Here is a 23,620-nt window from a genome sequence, read left to right on the forward strand (position 1 = left end):
CTCTAAATGCTGCTTCACTGAGGCAGAAACGAAAACTCCACAGTGTTCCAGATTACCAGTATCTGTGTATGAGCAGTTCACTTCGTGATGCTAACAGGCACGCTTGCAATGTGTTAACAACACCAGCCCCGACGCTCACTGCCTTTGGTCATAGGCCATTCTCACTCTCTCGTTTCTTCCTTGTGAAGAATATACAGGTACAGCTTTTGTCAAGTTTCTTCAATGATTATGTATTAATTTTTTATAAAGAAGACCAGCATCTATGTGGCAGCAAAGGAAACAGGATCACAAGCTGAGAAGGGTATAAATTCCATACCTGCAGCCTCCTCCGGACTCAGAGGGTAAGGAATGTCTGTGTTTAATCCTCAGTGTTTCTCCTGACTATGAATATGTCTCTCATTGTTGGTGGGACTGCAAATTGGTGCAGCCACTATGGAAAACAGCATGGAAATGCCTCAAAAAACTAAAAATAGAGCTGCTATGCAACCCAGCAATTGCACTTCTGGGTATTAATCCAAAGAAAATGAAAACACTAGTTTTTTCAAAATATGCACACCTATATTCATTGCAGCATGACTAGTAATAGCCAAAATATGAAAGCAACCTATGTGTCCATTGCTAGATGAATGGGTTGAATGGATAAATAAGATGTTTATATATATTATAATATTGCTCAGTGATAAAAATAATGAAATCCTGCCTTTGCAACAACATGAATGGATGTAAAAGGTATCATGTTAATTGAAATAAGTCATACAGAGAAAGGCAAATACCACATGATTTCACTTATACGTGGAATTTTTCTTAGAAAATCAAAACAAATGAACAAACCAAACAGACTCACAGAAATAAAGAACTGATTATTTTTATTTGCAAGATATGTACAGTCCTCATCATAAATGAACAGATTGGCATCCTGTTTTACACACCAAAGAGAAAATAAAATATGTGAAAAGCAAAGTATCTGTTATTCTAGCAGGTTTGCCTCTTAGGTCATGTCCCCTACTCTGTCTTCTGATGGCTCTTGTCTCTCACCCAGCCCCTCTCTGTACTGGCACTTCTGTGCATTCTTTAGGGACCTCTGCCTGGTCCCAGCACAGTTATCATCAAAAAGTCCTCATTACCACATTGGCAAGTTCTGGCAGGAAAAAGGGAAGGCTTGCTTACATGTAATATTTTTTATAATTCTTAATGAGAACTGTTTCCACTCACTCAGCTTTCCCACTAAGCTGGATGTGGCTACAATTCCTTGATCTGCAAAGTTCTTAGCAAACACAACAAATTGCCTAAGGATATCACAAGGTGCCAGATACTCACATTTTCTGACCGGAGCCTCTTGGCAGGACACCCACCGTCCCTGGGGTGAAGCATGTAGTACAGTCGGACTTTGCTTGCATGTTTTCGACTCTGGGAAGGAAAAGCAAAAGCAGATACTGAAAAAGAGAAGGCATTTTAAATCTTTGCAAACACGGCCGGTGACTGCAAATGCCAAGAAACACTTTTATTAGAAAACACTTCTGCACGCTCCTGTGAGTTAAGTGGGATAAAGCTCAGATAGGTTAAGTGACCTGCCCAAGGTCATAAAGCCAATATAATTTGAGGATTAGAAAACACACTTAATGAAGAAAGGTAAGAGCTTTGGGATCTTTTAGCTTGGAATGGATAATATATTTAATTGTTCTCAAAAGTAAGAACAGGTTAGCAGAAGGAATAATACAGGGATCAACTATGATGAAGAGCCAGGTTCTCTACTTTCTCTCTCACTCCTGTGCCCTGCCCTAAGGAGCCATGCCCCCGGGAGTCAGGCACCACAGCATCTCCAACAGAAGCCATCTCCTCGGTTCCCGTACCTGAACCTCAATAATAAGCTATCAAAAGAGCTTCCCAAAGTCAGATGTCCTGAGCAAACAAAAAATATCATCTGTTCATCTGAGGTCTGATCAGAGCTCAAGCTCCATATCTGTAGCACACCCAGTGGACAAAGAAAGCCTCCTGTCCTGCAGGATTAGCAGGACTATCCATTTCTGCCTGCTGAGGAGTCCACGCTCAGCCTGGAGAAACTGACCCTTCTTTAGTCCTATCTTTCCTCTACTCTTTTGTTCAATTGAGACTCCACCCAAAATCCCCTCGACTTTAAAGAACATTGCAGTTCTACTATAGTCTCTAAAATATGATTTCTTTCTAATTTACCTTTATTATTGAAAGTATTACAGATATCCCCATCCCCCCCTCCCATTGACTCCCTCCATCCTGCTCTGCCCTGCCCCAACCAGGCCTGCACCGCACTAGTGTCTGTGTCTATGGGTTATGCATATATGCATATAAATTCTCTGGTTAATCTCACCTCCCCTCCTCCTTCATTCCCTCTGAGATTCGCCAGTCTGTTCCATGCTTCTTTGTCTCTGGATCTATTTTGTTTATCAATTTATTTTGTTTATTAGATTCTACTTATATGTGGAATCTATAATGTGAATTTGCCTTGAATTCATTTCTACCTAATTCTAATCCTCCATCCCCTTCTTTTGCTCAGAGATTATTTCTCCTTTTCCAGGCCTCAGCTCCATTTTGCCTTTACTGACAGCTGGGTTCTAGCCAATCTCCTGGATGATGGTTTGTCTTCATTGATTAGTCACACAGCAAATTGCATCTTGTTTACAAGATATATTGTAAATCCTTCCTGTCTGGTTTTCCTCATTAATCACTTTTTTAATTCTTTTTTTATGCTTAGAGCAAGAACACTGTTCTTCTAAACAGTCCCTGAATACTTTGAAGGCCTTTAAATGGGTTTAAAAGTGCTATTGTAACATGAAAAATATGTAGAAGCACTGAAGTTTGATTCATAATGCATTTGTATCCATTTCTAGGATGCATAGTAATTTTATTTATTTTAATTGAATTTTTTTGAGAGTGAGAGAGAAAGGAAGAGACAGAGAAACATCAATGTGAGAAAGAAACATTGATCAGTTGCTCACTTGCCTCCCATACACACCCCAATGGGGAACAGAACTCACAGAGTATGTGCCCTGACTGGGAATTGAACCCATGACCCTTCATTGGATGGGGTGGTGCTCAACCAACTGAGCCACACTGGCCAGAGCTAGGATGCATAGTAATTTTTTTAAATTTATTTTTATTTTTTTTTTATTGCTAAAAGTATTACAAAGGGTATTACATATGTGTCCTTCCCCCCCCACCCCGCCCTTGACAATCCCCTGGCCTCCCTTACCCCCCAGTGTCTTATGTCCATTAGTTATGCTTATATGCATGCATACAAGTCCTTCGGTTGATCTCTTACCCCCCTCCCTCCTGCCCCCCAACCCTCCCTGGCCTTCCCGCTGCAGTTTGACAATCAGTATGAGGCAGCTCTGCCTCTGTATCTATTATTGTTCAAAAGTTTGTAATGGTCTTTATTATCCATGAATGAGTGAGATCATGTGGTATTTTTCCTTCATTGACTGGCTTATTTCACTTAGCATAATGCTCTCCAGTTCCGGATGCATAGTAATTTTAAAGCCAGGCTTATCTGGAAGATTAGTAGGACAGAGAAATAGAGACCTATGTGAACCCGTGTCAAATGATTTCAACTCTACTGTTCAGTCTCCACATTTTTGAGAACGACTCAGTGCAAACTGGTATTTTTTCTTTTTCCAGATAAATAAGTTGACTACTAAAATATGTACACATTTTCTACAGTTCTGTATGCCTTTTGTAAGAAGGGGTAGTGGTAACATTAGGAATATACTGCTATAGACAAAAACATTCAAAAAAAAGAAAACCTACAAGCTGCTGACTGTGGCCACAGAGCCTGGGCTGGTGAAAAGCACAGCAGACAGGTAATTGGTGAAAAGACAAAGTGATAATAATGAGAACTCAAATATGGCTGAAGTGGGTTTTCAATTTTTCATTTGTTACCATAGAAAAATTTCTTATCACAGTTCCTACATCATCAATCTATTCAAAGCCCTGGATTCTCAGAGAATAAAATTGTGGCAAAATTGGAAATCTCATAATGCAGCCTTTTTGTGGCTGGGTTTTTTTTCTCTTTCCTAAAATATTACCCTTATTTTATAAAGACTCTTCCCAGCAAAGGCAGAGTTCACTGGTTATTTAATTGCAGTTTGATAAACTAGCAAGAACTTGTTAACTGAAAAGAAACAGAAATAAATAGTAAACTCTGGTATGAAGCCATGCTACGAGGAGAGATGTTGGGGTTTAAGGAGTATTATCAAATGTTACCAAATGCTGTTCATAAATGCTGGTTTTTCTCCATCAGCTTCCCCAGCTCCAACTCTGATGGAAGGAGGACTGACTCCCCTGTAGGTACTACTTTTGCCCTTGTGTGTGGGGGTGAAGTGAAACAGCCTGATTTGGGAATGATACTGCCCTTTTGTGTGGTCACCTCTTTCCCCTCCCACTGCTTTTCCAGGTTGCCAAGGCCGGATCCAACGCCTCCCATGCACCAACCCTGACTTTGGACTGGAAGTGAAAACTCCAAAGACAAAGAGAGGCGTGTGGAGTGGCCTCCCAGTCAGTCTGATTCACACCCAAAGCCATTTCCTAAGGATGATGGTTGAGAAAAAGAAAGAGGTTCCCAGCAGAATGTTCTGGGGCACTCAACACCTGCCCAGCCTCAGCACTGGGGTGTCTTCAGCACCATTCAACAGCAGGGTGCAGCGGTGTGAGCCTTCCTTACCCCCCTTGCCTCCCCCCGCCCCATGGCTCACTCACTTCTTTCTCCAGGCAGGACACTCTGAGTCACCTACAGTGACTTCCTTCACCTGGCTGTTCTCCACCACTTAACTAACTCAATTGCTTGACATTTGGCATGGTAATCTCACTTTCTTCCATTTCTTCTAAAAATAAAACCTTCCCCACAGAAAGTTAAAATTAAATTTGAGCAAAGATGTTCATTTTGGTATTATCTAAAAACAAACAAAAATAATGCCAGCCCTCGCTGGTTTGGCTCAGTGGCTAGAGCGTCGACCTGTGGACTAAAGAGTCCTGGGTTCGATTCCGGTCAAGGGTACATGCCCAGGTTGCGGGCTCGGTCCCCAATAGGAGGCGTGCAGGAGGCAGCTGATCAATGAGTTGCTCTCATCATTAATGTTTCTATCTCTCTCTCCCTCTCCTTCCTCTCTGAAATCAATAAAAATATATTTTAAAATAGATAAATGAATAAATAATGGGAAACAAATGCGTGTTTGACAAACACCCCCAGAAAGCCATAATGTGCAGTTGGAAATTGAAAAAAGATATGCTTTCTACATAATGAATGTTGAATGAAAAATGTTAAACTCAATGGTGCTCATATACTGTCACTGCAACTATATAAAAAATCATTAGTATGTCAATAAGAGGGGGGGGAGCATGATTTATTAGGGTAGAGGAAATATGGGTAGTTTTAATTTTTTCTTGCTATAAGTTTGCCTTAATTATAACAATAACTTTGCAATGTTCAAGCCATTGTAACTCCTCATTAAGTATACTTTTTACTCACAATGATTGTAATTAGTAAAAAAATAGCAATGAGCTGGAATGCTTTTCACATGTACAGTACTAGTATAATTAGCCACATTTCCACCTACCTTTGTAAATGTCTTAATGTTCAACACACACATTTTTATTGCAATACTTGGTAATTAGGTACGCATCCTTAAACCAAAGCAATGCATGTTAATTCAAATTTTAAAATTTTATTTTGGTAGAAACAAATGTGTCAGGGTAAACATGTGTGCTTTTCACAATGTGGTCACTTTTGCTTTTGGTGTCTAAATTGAGACTATGGTGCTGGGTGACAAACACTATCCAGACAACCAAACTGAGAAGACCTGGGAGAAAGCTGCTTCTGAAACTGGCTCACGCCACACAAATAAACATACCCAACAACAAATCCTTACGACTTTTTCGAAGATTTATTAATACTTAACATTTGCACTGTTTCTAATACTTTAAAAAGACAGACATGCTGCCAACTGGAAGAAACATTAAAGAGAAAAAAGTGCCCTGCATGTTAAATGCATATAGTGCAGAGTTTCAGGAGGAAAAAGGACAATTACTCTAAGGGAAGGCATGAAAAAGAAATTATAATCTTTCAATTGCACCAAGAGTCAGTCCCAGCTCTTTTTTTTTTGCATTAATATTTGCATTTTAAGCAAAAGTCATTACTTTCATTCAAACCACATCAGCTTTAAGCTTCCCAGATAGGCCGAAAATTACCGACTCTTCCATTTTAATTAGAGCTCGTGCCCCCGATGGCTGGCATTGGGCGGGGGCAGACCTGTCTGCAGATTGGTTTTTTTGCTGAAACAATCTCTTGGCACTCAAAGAACTAGTCTAAAGTGGAAATTCAGGCCAGCCTTCTCTTGGGGGGGAACAGGACAAACCTCTATTTCAGATGTACTGCTGTGAAAGAAGAGGGCGAACCACATGGAAATAGAATGGCTTTGTGCTTCACTTAAATAGACATCTTCCATTATCACATAGAACTTTAAAAAAAAATTGCAACTCAAATTTGCTTCCAAGGCTCCTGATTTTGGTCTCATAAAATGTGGAGATAAAGCGACGTTGTAGTTGTATAATGCTCTAAACAGCCTTTAAAATTTTTTCACATTTCCCAGCTCATTTTATCCTCAAATCACAGTTGTGAGGCTGGCAAGAGAGGTGTTATTTCAAATAAGCTTTAGGATCCATTCCTGATTTCCTAGTTAAGTCTTCACCATCTTATTTCATCCTAGGTATCTAATTATATCTCCTCTAGAAACCCACTAAAATAAGCCAGGAACTATAAGAAAAAGTCTGAAACAGCCTGATAATTACAGAAGAGTGGTTCTCACATGCTACCAATTTCTAGGTATCTCCACCTAAATGTTTGCTGTATTTCCACTCATTCTAGGGTGAGGACCACAAATACCAAGAGTCTGACATCTAAGGCTTCCCGAGAATGATTGACTGATGAGAGAGAGAGGGTTTCCATCCCTTAGGAAGAAGGGGAAGGTGCCCTTCACACTCCGAGGTTGAGGGGTGCCAGGGCTGAGCCCCAGACAAGCCATAGCATAACTTCACTAGGAATTGCACATAAGCCAAAGAGAGTGGTGGGGATTCCTCTGATGAGTGGGCTTCTTTCCCAGAGTGATGTACCTTTCCTGACTTCCACAGGAGGGAGGTTGGATACAGAAACCTAGAGTGGACGATGGACCAACTAAAAACCTAGGAAGAGAAAACTGGGTCCTAGAGGAGACTTCACCAACACAGAGAAGGAAGAAATAAAACTCCTCTGCTGGAACTGCCTGAGGCCCAAGTTGCAGACCTCTACCCCCTCTACCCGGGCTGCTGGGCCCCGACACCCCTCAACCTTAGCCCCGACACCCCTCATCCTTAGAGTGTGAGTTGGGCTCTTCCTGGGCACCTTCCCCTTCTTCCTGGGAGATGGAAACCCTCTCTCTCGTCAGTCAGTCATTCTCGGGAAGCCTTGGATGTCAGACTCTTGGTATTTGTGGTCCTCACCCTAGAATGAGTGAAAATACACCAAGTCCCACAGATAAAATTGGATCAGAAGATGCTCAGAAGGTTCTATGAGAAGATCCAAAGCCAAGCCACACACACTGGGGACATGTGGCAGGCCTACACAATAGATTTCTGTTCTGCCAGAGATGAGTGGCACCTATGAAAAGACTCTATAATGGAAAAACTCTCAAAGAGGAGACATCAGGGACTATTTTCATTGCAAAATGTTTACTAGAAAAATAGAAGAAAGTTTCAAATGGTACATGTTTCATGTCATTAAGAAAATCCAAACTGAGGATAGAAGTTAAAAGATAAGATAGGACAACTGATTAAGATGAAGATGTACTGTCTGCGTTAATAAAGTAAGGACAGTAAACATACCATAGCTTAATTTTGAAGGTCTTTCACAGAAGTTCAAAACCAGAATCAACACAGAAAATCACTGTGAAAGTCAAGGTAGAGACACTTCCTACAATGTAGAGGATTAGGATAAAAAGGAGGAAGGGGAAATGGTACTGGAGACCTTGTATACAAAAGACCAGAACAAATATAACATGGCAGAATAAACAGACACAGAAATCCCCAAAATAGACTCGATACTTTACAACCAAACAGAAACTAGAAAAATATATCTAACTGTGTGATCTAAAAGCTTTCTAAACAACAAAGCAAAAGAAGCAGAACTAATAGCTATAATTTAAAAAATGTGTTGTTAATCTGAAATGCATATGCTTATGGAAAATAATACAATAATCAATAAATAATAATACTAGTATAAGAAAAACTCTGTTTTGCATATTCACAACTGTACACCTACTTTTGCCCCACCCTGTGTGTAAGAGGCAAACCACAAAATAGGAAAAATATTTGCAATACATAAAAAAATAGTTTAATACCTTAAAGAGAAAGAGTGCTCTAACAAATTTATAAGGAAAAAAACTATTAAAATAGGCAAATGATATAAATAAGAATTACAGACATGGAAATAGCTAAAAGATACATAAAAAGTTCATCCAAATTCTACATTGTAATTTTTAAACTTAAAAATATATACATTTTCATCTCTTAAAAAAGCACAGATTTTCAAAATATAATCTATGTTGGTGAAGATACAGAAAAAAAAACAAGACTCTTGTATGTAGCTAATAGGCATATAAATTGACACAAGCTTCCTGGATGGAAATTTTGCAATATATATTCAACAGGCAAAAACTTGTTTGAGCTGACAATCCTACTTCTATGAATTTATATTGAGGAAGCAATCAGAGGCATGTATTGCCATATGTTTATATTAGTGAAAATGAGAAAATAAGTTAAATGTCCTAAATGAGATAGTTAAATATTATGATATGTCTATATGATAGATCACCAAGCTGCCATTAACAAGCATACTAATAACATTCAATGACATAAAAATATCTATAAAATAATACTAAGAAAAAAACCCTCCATTTCAAACCAGACTACAAATGATGCCAAATTTTCTAAACAAAAATATATGTGTGTACATACATGTGTATTCATAGATGTAGCAACAGTCTGGGAAGAAACACAGCAAAAGATGAACACTATTTATCATGGATCACAGGTGACTTTAATTTTTCTTATGTATGCTGTTTTTGGATCTTCCAGTTCCTTAAGAGAAATAATTATTCCAGTAATTAGAGAAAAAAATAAAAATCAATCCCTTTCAACATTGATGATTTACCATTTTAATTGTCCTTCCTTAAGAAGAGGGAATAAATCTCAGAAAGACCAAGGAACTTGCCCACGATCCCACCACTTATAAATTCTCAGAGAACAGGAATTAGATCTGTTTGTTCATTGTCACGTCCCTATAATCTATTACCATGCCTGATACATAGTAGGTAAAGGTTTGTTGATTGAGTAACTGAATGCATGAATGAAAGAAAGAGGCCATCCCAGAACAAGAGCCCAAGACCCTTGATTAATTAAACCAATTGTGTGGAAGTATTGTGCCCATTATTGTTATGGATTCCCTTCCATTCTAAAGATAAAATCAAGCCCAACACCCAACTATTTCCACTTCTACACCCCACTGTTGCAGTACAAGTCAGAGAAACAGGGAGCCTGCAGACCAGAGAGAATTCGAAGAAACAACTGCAGGCATTTTGCAGAGTGTGCACATCGGAGGAAAAACTCTCAGCAGGTGAACTGATGAAGACTGAGCTTGGAGCATACACTCTGAAGGAACTGAGAAACTGCTGCCCCTGGTACGAAAGTCAAGATTCAGAGTGAACTGCATTGCTGCAGGCACAGTGGCACAAGCAGATCCTGCTTTTAAGGAATGGGTTTGGAACAAGCAGAGTCAGTCCCTCCCATGCTTGTGAGAACCTGACTCACCAGATGCTAGTGTGGTCATCTTTTTAAATCTGTGGTCAGACATGTAGGCTGTTGGGCATATCTTACTTTTTAATTATAGGATCTTGGGCATTTGCACTGTTGTAGACTGAATTGTGTTCTCCCAAATTCAGAGGTTGAAGTCCAATCCTAAATTTTACTGAATTTTGGGATAGGGCCTTCAGGAAGGTAATTAAGGTTGAATGAGTCAGAAGGGTGGGGCCCTAATCCAATAGGAGCAGTGTCCTTTTATGACAAGGATGAGACACCAGCCATCTCTTCCTCTTTCTACGTGCACAGAGTAAAGGCCTTGTGAGCACACAGCAAGAAGGTGGCCATCTGTAAGCCAGGAAGAGAGCTTCATCGGAACCAAACCTGCTGGCATGTTGAGCCTAGACATCTACTCTCCAAAACTGTGAGAAATAAATGTCTGTTGTTCAAGACACCATTCTGTGGTAGGTTGCTGTGGCAGCCAAGCCAAGACATGTGCCATCATCTAAACCAGATGCTCTCTTGTGTTTCCTTCTATACACAATAAGAAGTCCATTTTTCAAAAGCAAAAATAATGGCCTCAAAGTTTCTAAAACTGTGTCACTTCATTTTTTTCCTAAGACATTTATAAAAGGGCATTTGAAATGAGGAATGCTTATCTTAAACAAGTATTAGGAAAAAATAAATTTTCTTTGTAGAAAAATGTATTTGGTGCGAATGTGCAGTATTCATGACTGTGTAAACACATTTACACTAAATCTGTACTTCCGTCTGTCTACACAAATGACTACATCAATGCACTGCCATCTTAAATCAAAGTCCTGCAACTCAGAAAGTTATATTGCCACCAAAGCACGGAGGAAACATTTCCCTGTGGTGTGAGGACAGAGCTAACTATGTCTCCACAATATCTGAGCATTTAAAGCAGAATCACATGAGAAAAAAAAGAGAACACTGAAGGCTAAATCATGTTATATACCTCATCTAGGCCTCCCTTTTGCTGTTTGTGGGGGGAAAACAAAAATTATTATTTCCCCAGAAGCCCCTTGTAAAGAAGTTAAAGTTAGAGATGTGTGAAAAATAAAGCCAATGTGATCAGTAACTGAAGTCAGAGAAAACTGGATGATTTGCTATCAGATCCTCCTGGGCTACTGTTGCCCAAGGTCTCTTGGTTTCCCTTATAAAGTTCACGTCTGGAATCAGAAAAATTGTAAAAACATCACTGTGTGAAGTCTTCCAGGATTAACCCCGCCACTGCCGTGGGCAAACACTAGTGCGGATTCCACCTGTTCGTTGGAGGGAGGTTTAGTCTGTGGAGAAAACAAGGTTAACAAGAGTCCCTGTCCTTATGAAAGGAATGACCAGCAGAGCAAGGCAGGACAATCCGCCAGAAAACCACATGAGGACAACAGCAACAACAAGGCTCACACGTGACCTTTTTACTCTGTATATATTTTCCTATTAGATTCTTTTTACCCCATTATTTTAATGGCAATACTATATAATTATTCTCAAATTAAACTTCATTCTTATGACTAAAATCTCAATGTCTTGTTATCTTAATACTATTGATCCATCCCCACAAAGTACTTTCTCTTACCATTTGCAACAGCATGGATGGAACTGGAAAGCATTATGCTAAGCAAAATAAGCCAGTCAGAGAAAGATAAATATCACATGATCTCACTCATTTATGGAATATAATGAACAACATAAACTGATAAACAAAAACAGATCCAGAGACAGAGAAGCATCAATCAGACCTCAGAGGGAAGGTAGGGGAGGGTGGGGGTAAAGGGGAGAGATCAACCAAAGGACTTATATGCAAGCATATAGGCCTAACCAGTGGTCAGTAAACTGTGGCTCATGAGCCACATGTGGCTCTTTGGCCCCTTGAGTGTGGCTCTTCCACAAAATACCGACTTCTGCGCATGGGCCATGAAGTTTCAATCACACTGTACGTGCGCGGCCGCAGGGGCATTTGCGGAAGAGCCACACTCAAGGGGCCAAAGAGCCGCATGTGGCTCAAGAGCCGCAGTTTGCTGACCACTGGCCTAACCAATGGACACAGACAACAGGGGGGTGAGGGCATGAGAGGGGGGGATGGGGGGTAATGTGGGGATAAGGACTCATATGTAATAACTTAATCAATAAAGAAATTTAAATAAAAAAATGAGTTCTGCATAGAGTAGCTCTTCTATGAACAGAAGCTTTTTAAAAATATATATTTTATTGATTTTTTTATAGAGAGGAAGGGAGAGGGATAGTTAGAAACATCAATCAGCTGCCTCCTACACACCCACTACTGGGGATGTGCCAGTAACCAAGGTACATGCCCTTGAATCGAACCTGGGACCCTTGGCCCGAAGCTCTATCCACTGGGCCAAACCAGTTAGGGCTAGCAGAAGCTTTTTTTGTTCTGTAGTCTTTGTTTTATAGTTTGCTTTGCCTTTGCCTTTGCTTTTGGTGTCAAATCCAAAAAATCATTCCAATACCGATGTCAAGGAGCTTACCCCTCTATGTTTCCTTCTAGGAGTTTTATGGTTTCAGATCTTACATTCAAGTCTTTAATCCATTTTTAAGTAGATTTTGGTGTATGGCATAAGATTGGGATCCAGTTTTCCCAATACCATTTATTGAAGAGAATGCCCTTTCCCTATTGTATATTCTTTCCTCCTTTGTAATACATTAATTGACCATATACAGGTGGGTAGCTCTGGGCTCTATTCTGTTCACACTGTTCTGATTACTGTAGCTTTGTAATATAATATCAGGAAGTATGATGACTCCAGCTTTGTTGTTCTTTCTCAAGATTGCTTGGACTATTCAGGGTCTCTTGTGGCTCCACACAAATTTTAGAATTGTATGTTCTATTTCAAAGGCATGAAAAATGCCTTTGAAATTTTGATAGGAATTACATTGAACTTGTAGATTACTTTGGGTAGTAAGGACATTTTAACAATATAAATTCTTCCAATCCATGAGCATGGAATATTTCCCAATTTTTTGAATCTTCATCAATTTATTTTATCAGTATAGTATAGTTTTCAGTGTACAGACCTTTCATCTCCTTGGATAAGTTTATTCCTAGACATTTTGGATGCAATTTTAAATGGGATTGTTTCTAATTTCTCTTTCTGATATTTCATTGTTAGTGTGTAGAAGTGCAACTTATTTTTATATGTTGATTTGAGTCCTGCAACTTTACTAAATGTATTAGTCCTAACAGTTTTTTTGGTGAAGTCTTTAGGGTTTCCTACTTATGATATTATGTCATTGCAAATAGAGGTAGTTTTACTTCTTTTCCAATTTGGATGTCTTGTATTTCTTTGCCTCACCTAAGTGCTCTGGCTAGGACTTCTAACACTATGTTGAATAAAAATAGTGAGAGTGGGAATGTACCTGGGTTGCTTTTTTGATCCCCAGCCCTGGTCAGGAGTGTGTGTGGGAGGCAACCAATTGATCGCTGGGTCTCTCTTCCCTTCCCTTCCCTTCCCTTCCCTTCCATTCCCTTCCCTTCCCTTCCCTTCCCTTCCCTTCCCTCCCCTCCCCTCCCCTCCCCTCCCCTCCCCTCCCCTTCTCTCTCTCTCTCTCTCTCTCTCTCTCTCTCTCTCTCTCTCTCTCCCCCTCCCGCTCTCCCACCCTCCTAAATGATCAATGGAAAAAAAAATCCTCAGGGGAGGATTAACAACAACAAAAAGATAGTGAGAGTGGGCACCCTTGTCTTGTTCCTGATCTAGAGGAAAGCTTTCAGTGTTTCACCATTGAGTATTATATTAGCAGTGGGTTTGTCTTATATCACCTTTATTTTTTTATATTTTTATTGATATCAGAGAGGAAGGGAGAGGGGGAGAGAGAGATAGAAACATCAATGATGAGAGAGAATCCCTGATCGGCTGCCTCCTGCATGCCTTTATTATGTTGAGGTACATTCCCTCTATAGTCACTTTGCTGAAAGTTTTTTTTTAATCATGAATGGATACAGAATTTTGCCTAATACTTTTTCTGTAGCTATTGAGACTTTCCATGATTTTTGTCATTCATTTTGTTAATGTGGTGAATCTCATTCATTGATTTTCAGGTGCTAAACCATCCTTATATCCCTGGAATAAATCCCACTTGATCATGGTGTATGAGCCCTTTCATGTGTTGTTGAATTTAGTTTGCTAGTATATTGTTGAGAGATTTAGGCTATAATTTTCTTTTCTTGTACTGCCCTTGTCTGATTTTGGTATTAGGGTGATACTGTCCTTGTAAAATGAGTTTGAGACTATTCCCTGCTCTTCAATTTTTTGGAAGAGTTTGAGAAGCATTGGTATTAGTTCTTTTTTGAATGTTTCATGGATCTCACCAGTGAATTCAGCTGGTTCTGGACTTTTTTGTTGGGTGGTCTTTGATTACGGATTCAATGTTCTTACACGTAAGTAGTCTGTTCAGATTTCCTATTTCTTTATGGTTCAGTTTTAATAGGTTGTATACTTCTATGAATTTATCCAATTTTTGTAGTGTCCAATTTGGCATCTAATTATTCATAGTGGTCTCTTTTGATCCTTAATGTTTGTGCAGTATTAGTTATAATGTCTCCTCTTTCATTTATAATTTCATTTTTGTGTCCTTTTTTTTCTTGGTAAGTCTAGATAAAGATTTGTCTATTTTGTTTATCCTTTCAAAATACCAGCTTTTACTTTTATTGATCTTTTCTATTTTCTCTATTTGATTTATTTCCACTCCCACTAAGTAGATATTTTCTTCCTTCTACTAAAATTTCTGTGCAACAAAGAAAACTGTCAAAAAATAAAAGGCAACTGCCCTGGCTTTTTTGGTTAGCTCAGTTGGTTAGAGCATCATCCTGTGCACCAAAAGGTCATGGGTTCAATTCCCTGTTAGGGCATGTATCCAGGTTGCGTGTTTGATCCCCAGTCAGGTTGCAAACAGGAGGCAGCTGATCAATATTCCTCTCTTTCTCTCCCTCTCCTTCCTCTCTCTCTCTCTAAAATTAATAAAAGCATGCCCTCAAGTGAGGATTATATAAATAAGTAAAAAATAAATAAATAAGGCAATTATGAAATGAGAGAAAAAAATTGCAAGTCATATCTGATAAGGAGTTAATATCCAAATTATATATGGAATTCATATAACTCAATAACAACAAAAAAATCTGATTAAAAGTTGGCAGAAGAATTGTATACACATATTTCCAGAGAAGACATACAAATGGCCAATGTGTACATGGAAAGGTGCTCAACATTACTAATAAGCAGACAAATGCAAATGAAAACCACAATGAGATATCACCTCACACCTGTTACAATGACCATCATCAAAGAGTCAAGATAGCAGGTGTGGGCAAGGGTGTGAAGGAAAGGAAATCCTTGTCCACTGTTGGTGGGAAGGTGATTCCTCAAAAAAATTAAAAATAGAACTATCATATAATCTAGGAATCCCACTTCAAGGAAAATTAAAATAGGATATCAAAGAGGTATTTGCACTCCCATGTTTATTGCAGCATAATGCACAATAGCCAAGCTATAAAACAACCTGAGCATCCATCAACAGATGAATGGATAAAGAAGGTGTATGATATGTGTAGGATGGAATATTATTCAGCCATGAAAATAAAGGAAATCCTGCAATTTGAGACATATTGATAGACCTTGAGGGCATTAAGCCAAGTGAGATAAGCCAGACAAAGACAAATACTGCATGGTATCACTTATGCACAGAACCTAAGATGAATGAATGAATGAATGAATGAATAGTAGAACTCATATAAACAGGAATAGAAAAGTGGTTGCCAGTGAATGGAGCAGAGGAAAGTAAGGAGAGACTGATAAAGGTTGTTAAACTTTCAGCTATAAGATGAATAAGATCTGAGGATCTAATGTAAAAAGTGGTGATGATAGTTGAGAATTGTATTGTATAATTGAAGTTTGATAAGAGAGTAGAACTTAAATGTTCTCACACACACAAAAGGGTAAATTTGATAAACATGTGATGGATGTGTTAATCAACTAGATGGGGGAAATCCTTTCACAGTGTATAAGTATATTGAATCACCACAATGTATACTTTAAAGATCTTACAAAGTACTTGTGAATAATACTTTGATAAAGCTGAAATAAATGAATTAATGGATAAGTAAAGAAATAGCTAAGTGACTCAGACTACAGAAGATAACTCCAATAGACCTCACTTTAAACACAGCCATCATTTTTCTAAAAAATGGACTAACAAAACAAACAAAAGCAATAGAACTTCTGCCTAACAAAGTGATTCTCCAACTTACAAAAAACTATATTTCTAAATCCTCTGGTAAACTTAAAATGTGACTTTACTTTCAAAGATTTTATATCCACCCTATTTTCAAGAATACTTCTAGGTACACATAACTTTTTTAAAAAAGCAAATGTATTAGGAACATTTCTCAGTGTGAAATAACATACACAGTAAAATGTCCATTTCTCCATAGCCAACTGTTTTCCCAAATTTGAACTAGATTTTTTCATGAAGAATCAGCCGGTGACTTGGGCAGGGCTGGGACTCCTCACTGTTGGTGAAATCAGAAGGTCCAGCCTCTATGCCAGTAGAAAAACAGGCTAGTAGCTTTGCTTCACTCGGTGACAAGAAAACAAAAATATTTTCCCTTGAATTCCTAGGGTCAAATACCCAGAAGCATGCTTTATTTTCCCAGCTCTATTTGTTTGGTTTAATACCACTCTACAGACCTGTAGGGGAAACACGCTCATGCCTGCCAGCTGCAATTCTGTTGTCACCTGCAGCTCCACCGCCACCTGCTTTTCAGCTTATCTGTGTACCTACTCAAAGTCCCAGATTTTAGTCTTTTTACAGGTTGCTTTGAACTGATAGCACGATTATCGAAAAGTTGGGAATTTCTGAACTAATCTTCCTCTCTAGCCAGGTGGTTCCAAAAGATCACATGTTCAGCAGAAGATTCTTTTAATCAATAAATACTCACCAGATGTTCCCAGAGTCCCTGACACTCCTTTCCCTGAACTGGAGTAACCAGAGATAAACCTAGCTGAAAGGAGCTGGAAGTTTACCTTTCCAGGTGCTATGAAATGTTGGGGACAGCAGAGAGTAGAGTGCAGGAATCCAGGGCCCCACCACATTGCCTGCCCCTCTGCATACAGACCAGACCTGGGTAGTTCTTTTCCTCTCCATTTTTCTCAAAGTTTGGCCCCTGGACCACCTGATTCAGAATCTAGGAAGTTTAAGAGAAAGGTTTCAGACCTAATAATAAGAATTACTAGGAGTGGGAATTAGGTTTTCCACAAGCTCCCTAAGTGCTTAGAAGGCAAGTGGATTTTTAAAAACCAAAGCTTTACTTTCCCACCTTTCTGCTCCTCTCCCCTCCCCTCTAGGGCTGCCAAGCTCAGATGAAAGGGAAAAGGAAGTCCATTGAGAGAGCAATCTCCTGCTTCAGCTGGACTGCACTTCAATGTGAGGCAAAATCGGAAGAACCAGTCCTAGGGATCTGCAAAGAGCAAGCTGAGAAGGGGGGAGCTTGCAAGAAGCCTGTGTAGGCAGAGGCAATGCTCTGATACCTCTCAGCTCTCAACCTCTATGACTGCCTCCTTTCATTGCTCACAATCTTTTCTTCCCGTCCCCCTCCCAACCTCCATTCTCCTCTTCCTAACCTCCTTCAAAACATTCCCCTTAGGTGTCCTTCTACCCTACTCAAACTCAATACTTCCAAAGAGAAACCATTATATTTCCCTGTTACAATGTTCCTGTCTTTGTCCGGAATACCAGAATTCTTGCAGGCAACTGTGCACAAAACCATGTGAAGCAAAGATATTGGAGTATGCAACCAACAATTTTAAATGAGGATGATAAATATATTTAAGAAGTTGAGGGTATATTACCAATATGAAACAAAAATGTAGAATTATAAAAAGAGGACTATTAGATAGTAAGATTATATACCATGACCATGCAAGATTTTATTGATTTAACAGATGAAAATCCACCAGTGTTAGATACCAAATTCATGAATGTTGAGCCATGGTTCAACTCTATTTTCTTTTGATTATCAGAAAGAAAATACATCTTGGTGTTTATTTGTTTTAAATAAAAACATGTCACACAAAAACCTCACATGGGTGTTTATAACAGCTTTGTTCATAATTTTCAAAACTTAGAAGCAACTGAGATGTCCTTCAGTAGGTAAATGGATAAACTGTGGTTACATCCAGACAATAGAATATTATTCAATGCTAAAAAGAAAGGAGGTATCAAGCCATGAAAAGACATGGAGGAAAATTAAATGCATATTACTAAGTGAAGGAAGCCAATCTGAAAATGCTACAGACTGCATGATTCCAACTATATGACATTCTGGAAAAGGCAAAACTATGGAGACAGTAAAAAGATCAGTGGTTGCTAGGGGTTAGAAAGAGGCAGGGATAAATAGGCAGAGCACAGGGGATTTTTATGGCAATGAAAATACTGTATATGACATTATCATAATGGATATATGTCATTATACACCTGTCCAAACCCATTGCCCTAAGATGATTATGATGTATCAAGTAGGTTCATCAATTGGAACAAATGTACCATTTTGGTTTGGGATGTTGATAATGAGGGAGGGTATGTATGAGGTGGTGCAGGGTATACATGGGAAACCTCTGTATATCCCTCTCAATTTTGCTGTAAACCTAAAACTGCTCTTAAAAAAAGAAAAGTCTATTAAGTAAAAATATTTAAGTAGATGCCAAAACCCATAAATAAAATTAACAAACTGAATATAATATTGTGGGGTTTTGTATTATATTATGATCAATAGTAGATTATCTAAGAAGTACAAGCATGACACAACATAAAAAATATCAATGTTATTTATCACATTAATAGACTAAAGGAATAAAAACAATATTCTCAACCAATGCAGAAAAATCATATGATATAGTCCAGCACTTATTTATACTTTTTAAAAAACTTAGTAAACTAAGGAAAGACAGGAATATTCTTATCTCCACATGGATCATTGAAAAATCGACAATAATTATTACACTTAATGAATAAAATTTTATTGTATTTCTTTAAATACTAGTAATAATGAAAATATGACCAATGTCACTATGACTGAACATAGCACTGGAGTTTCTCACTAACACCATAAAGAAAGAAAAGGAGATATAAGAATAAGATGGGAAGAGCTGAAACTCATTGTTTGCAAACAATGAAAACATTTATCTAGAAAAGTTGATAGAATCAACAGACTATTAGAACTGATAGCTGAGTTTCATCACTTCGATGGACATGAAGATGCACTGCCCAGATCCCCTTTGGTAAAGAACTTTTCCCTGCTGCTGGGAGTACAGTCAGCAGACAGCCTTCATCTGGCAACCCTTTGGAGGATCCCTCTGCTACACAAAGCTGCCCTGCCCAAGGTCAGGTCCTTCCCAGGATATGGAGAGAAAGGTACATAAGTAAATAAATAATAGGAGAGGCACCTGACATAGACCAGTTTTGAGAATGCATTATGAACTTTGAGTGTGAATAAATTATTCCTCTGCACCAGAAGTGAAATAAAATTTAACTTGTACAAGATTACATAACTTGTATAGAGCTGAGATTTGAACCCAGTTTTCTGACATAAAAGGCTAAAGTGTGAAGGATAATTTCCCATTACCATCATAAGATCACAAAATACATATTCCTATCTCTATATGTGATTCTCTTCCCAATTCCTGGAATACATCTATGCCTTCCGTTATGTACTTAACTATAATAACCCTTCTATGTCTAGTCTATGAATTCTTCCCCAGTTGCTCCAGACACTGATGTCATCTTATTCTAACCTCTCACAGACTTTACCATATATTTTAGCCTCTTTATTATTTTTATTTAAGCAATTAATAAAATACTGCCTAGACTATTTCATGCATATCTAATAACTTCCCAGCCTATCTCATGTAGCCCCAAACTACAACCACTTTGGCAAACGGCAACATATGACTCTTCTATAGTCTCACAAGGCAGGATTTACAGTAGGTGTCCCAAAATAATGCTTGTTGATCTGAAGTTAATATATATATAAATTGGTCTCCTAATTAATTAAACTGAAGTTAAAGCAGAGGAAACAGAACTGTGGTCAAATTCAGTTCTGCTTGTCTTTCTCAAACACCATGGTCAGTATTCTATAATTTCTTCCTTATCCTCATCTTTCCTGACAATCTAATTTTGATTCAGAATCTCTTCTCAGAAGTCAGCCCACAGAAAAATATGCATATGTAAAGTTAGCCCCAAACTACTGAGCTGCGCTTAACCAGTGTAATCATGCATTCTGACTGGTAATTTTCTCATCGAGGATATAGCACAGTCTTCATCCTAATGTGATTGGGCACACATGGTTGTGCAGCACCATGCACAGCCCTCTCCCTCCTGCCACCTGCTCTTAACTACATTTCAACTCAGCCTGCCCCACTTTTTTTCACCTGCTGACTGATTTGCTGTTTCATATACTAGTAAATGTACTAAAATTTTGAAAACTGATGAATAAGGGTGGGAAAATTATGACTATTATTTTTTTAAAGGATGGAGGGTTTAGCCTTCTTCAGCTCCTCGACAGCCCACCGCAGTTGTTTCTGGCTTACATGACAAAACACAGCAGCCAAGGGGAGGTGAGGCTGCTGGTTCCTTTCTTCTTTGCTGAATTAAGAATCCAGCAGAAATTAGTGCCTTAGACATAACCATCTGTTCTCCTCCATGCAGTCCTTTCTTCTGGACTTTAACAAGGGGTGATATGCTGATTCTCCGTTGTATTTAAATCCAATTCCTGGTATTTCAAACTGTGTTCCTCTCAGCTGAGAGTAAATTTATGGAACTAGGCCAAGATGAGGGAAGAACTTAACTAATGTTGGTATTCCATTAATTTTCCAGTTTTCTTTTACTACATGAAACCAACTCTACAAAAAACAAAAACAAAAACAAAAAACCCTGTGATATTTCAGCTATGAGAGGATTTAACCAGCCATTGATTATGGCAGGTAAATAGTATGTGCAACTACATGACAATCATTCATTTATTCATTTATTCTCCAAAAGTTTGAAGCATATTATATGTGGACAAGAGTCAAAAACCACCAGCAGAAGTCATCTGGCACATAGAATACTTTGGTTAAGTTATTGCTACAAAAACAAGTGTACCGCAATAAAACATAGCCAGCAAGTACTGTCCAGTTATTCTCTTGTGTAAACTCAACATCACCTTTTATTCATTTATTCTTCTCATTCAGTCCTTGTGCCCGAATTCAATCCACTATCCTTCTTCAGCCTGACATTCTTGACCTTCTTTGGCTTTAGTATGTCTGAAGCACTCCCCTTCCTCAAGGATCTGGGCCCTACTATGGGTGTATATAAACACAGGTTACACTAACAGAATAAAACTGCAGTTACATTCCACCAAAGGCTATTCTAGGTTCAAGGATGAGTAGGTAGAATGTAATTTTGCAATCTGTTGCAAAGATTAAAGCAGAACAGAAGGTTAGAATCTGTTTTAAGTATAAAGATAGGTTCAACACCCCAAAACTAGTTTCATGAGAGATGCTGTTTAAACACTAATGAAGGAACATACTGTTGGAGGTGGTAATCAAGAGGACATGACCGAAAGTTGACCCTCCAGCTGGACCCAGGCAGTCAGAGGCTCTTCACCCCTCCTCTGTCCTTCGGAATATATACTCTTCCTACTGTTACCACAGTGGGAGGTATTTCAAAGACATAGCCTTGAGACCATCTGTACAGAATATGCAACTGAACACAGTTAAGGCCTCTATATAAACTTTTAAGATTCTCATGAGGATGGGTGCAGAGATCTATTCTTTTTACAGCCACTCAAGACAAGCCTCATAAGTTCCTTTTTTTATTAAGCCTACCACATACAGAGTGGTCTGCTTCTTTCTTCTATTCCTCCTTGCCCTGCATGAATAGGGCCAGTTTGTGAACCAACACAAACATTAACTTTGAGATGCTTACTAATTTATGGTTTCTTAACTATAAAATGCAAAGATGGGACATGATTTATAATATCCCAATCAATGTTAACACTCAGTGATTCATGACGTAGACTTTGAAAATACCATCACAAGGTTACTAGAGCACTAAATGCATATATTAGAAAAGAAGAAAGATCTCAAATCAATGACTTCAACCTCTATCTCAAAAAAAACTTAGGAAAACAAATCAATTAATTTTAATGAAAGTAGAAGAAAGAAAAAATAAAAGTAGAAATCAAGAAAGTTTGAAACAGAAAATAAAGAAAAATTAACCAATGCAAAAGCTGGTTCTTTGATAAGATTAGTAAAATTGGTAAGCCTCTAGTCATACTGATCAGAAAAAAAAAAAATCCCGGCCAGAGTGGCTCAGTTGGTTGAGCATTGTCCTGTGCACCAAAAGGTGCCAGTTTGATTCCCAGTCAGGGTACGTGCCTGGGTTGTAAGTTCAGTCCCCAGTCGGGATGAGAACAGGAGGTAACTGATTGTTTCTCTCTCACATCGATGTCTCTCTCTCTCTCTCTCTCTCTCTCTCTCTCTCTCTCTTTCTCTCTTTCTCTCTTTCTCTCTCCCCTTCTCTTTCTCTCTCTTCATTCCTCTCTCTAAGCAGCTTCTATGATGATAATTAAAAAAAAAACAGAGAGAGAGAGAGAAGACACAAATCACCAAACTCAAGAATGAGAGAGGCAACAGTATTACATATTCTACAAATATTAAAATAGTAAGCAACTTTATGCATGTTAATTCTACAGCTTTAATGAATTGAAAAATTCCTTGAAAAAATGCAAGCTACCAAAGTTCATTCAAGAAGATATAACCCAAATAGCATATCTATTAAAGAAACTGAATTTGTAGTTAAAAACCTTTCCACAAAGGAACATCAAAATCTGATGGTTTCACTGAGAAATTCTGACAAACATTTAATAATGCCAATTTTATAAAAACTCATCTAGAAAATTGAAAAGGAAGGCATATTTACCAACTCATTCTATATGGCCAACATTATTCTGATACCAAAACAAAGACATTACAAGGAAAGTAAACCATATACTAGCATTCCTCATGAACATAGATATAAAATTTCTTAACATATTTTTAGCAAGTCAAATCCTACAATGTATAAAAATATATAAAACATCATAACCAAGTAGAATTCACTCCAGAAATGCAAGATAGGTTTAATATTTGAAAGTCAATCAATATAATTCACCATACCTACAGACCAATAATAACAAAATATAAGAAAATTCATTTAATATTAATTACTAAAGAATAGAAAAGAACTTTCTCAACTTGATAAAAGGCATCTATAAAAAATTTAAGCTGACATTGTGCTTTATGGTAAAAATCTGAATGTTTTCCCAAAAATGTATTATGCAAGTATATTCACTTTCACATTTTCTGTACAATATTGTACTAGAGGCAATGTAATAAAGCAATCTACACTAATAAAAGACAAACATGCAAATTGACTGTACCTTTGCTATGCCTTAAGCCACACCCACCAGCCAATCAGAGCGACTATGTGCAAATTAACCCAACCAAGATGGCGGCCGGCAGCCACGGAGCTGGAGCGAGCAGGAGGCTTGATTGCCCCAATGATGGAGGAAGCCAAGCTTCCTGGCCGGCTCTGAGCTCCACTCAAAGCAACAAAGTTTCAATTATAGAAGGTAAATAAACCCAAGATACCTGCTTTCAGCCAGCCGTGGCCACAGAGCTGGAGCGAGCAGGAGACTTCCCTCCCGCCC

General features: G+C 38.4%; 1 protein-coding gene across 2 annotated transcripts in view; it reads right to left on the reverse strand.

Annotated features, from left to right (window-relative positions):
• Positions 1 to 23,620, reverse strand: part of ZMAT4 (zinc finger matrin-type 4) — a 321,014-nt gene that overhangs the window by 193,859 nt on the left and 103,535 nt on the right. For both annotated transcript variants that reach the window (XM_023751814.1, XM_006086256.3), the window contains exon 3: positions 1,318 to 1,407. In XM_023751814.1, coding sequence (XP_023607582.1) covers positions 1,318 to 1,407 — 90 coding nt within the window. The remainder of the gene's footprint in view (positions 1 to 1,317; positions 1,408 to 23,620) is intronic.

This window comes from Myotis lucifugus, unplaced genomic scaffold, assembly GCF_000147115.1.
Source record: "Myotis lucifugus unplaced genomic scaffold, Myoluc2.0 scaffold_26, whole genome shotgun sequence".
Taxonomy (NCBI): Eukaryota; Metazoa; Chordata; class Mammalia; order Chiroptera; family Vespertilionidae; genus Myotis; species Myotis lucifugus.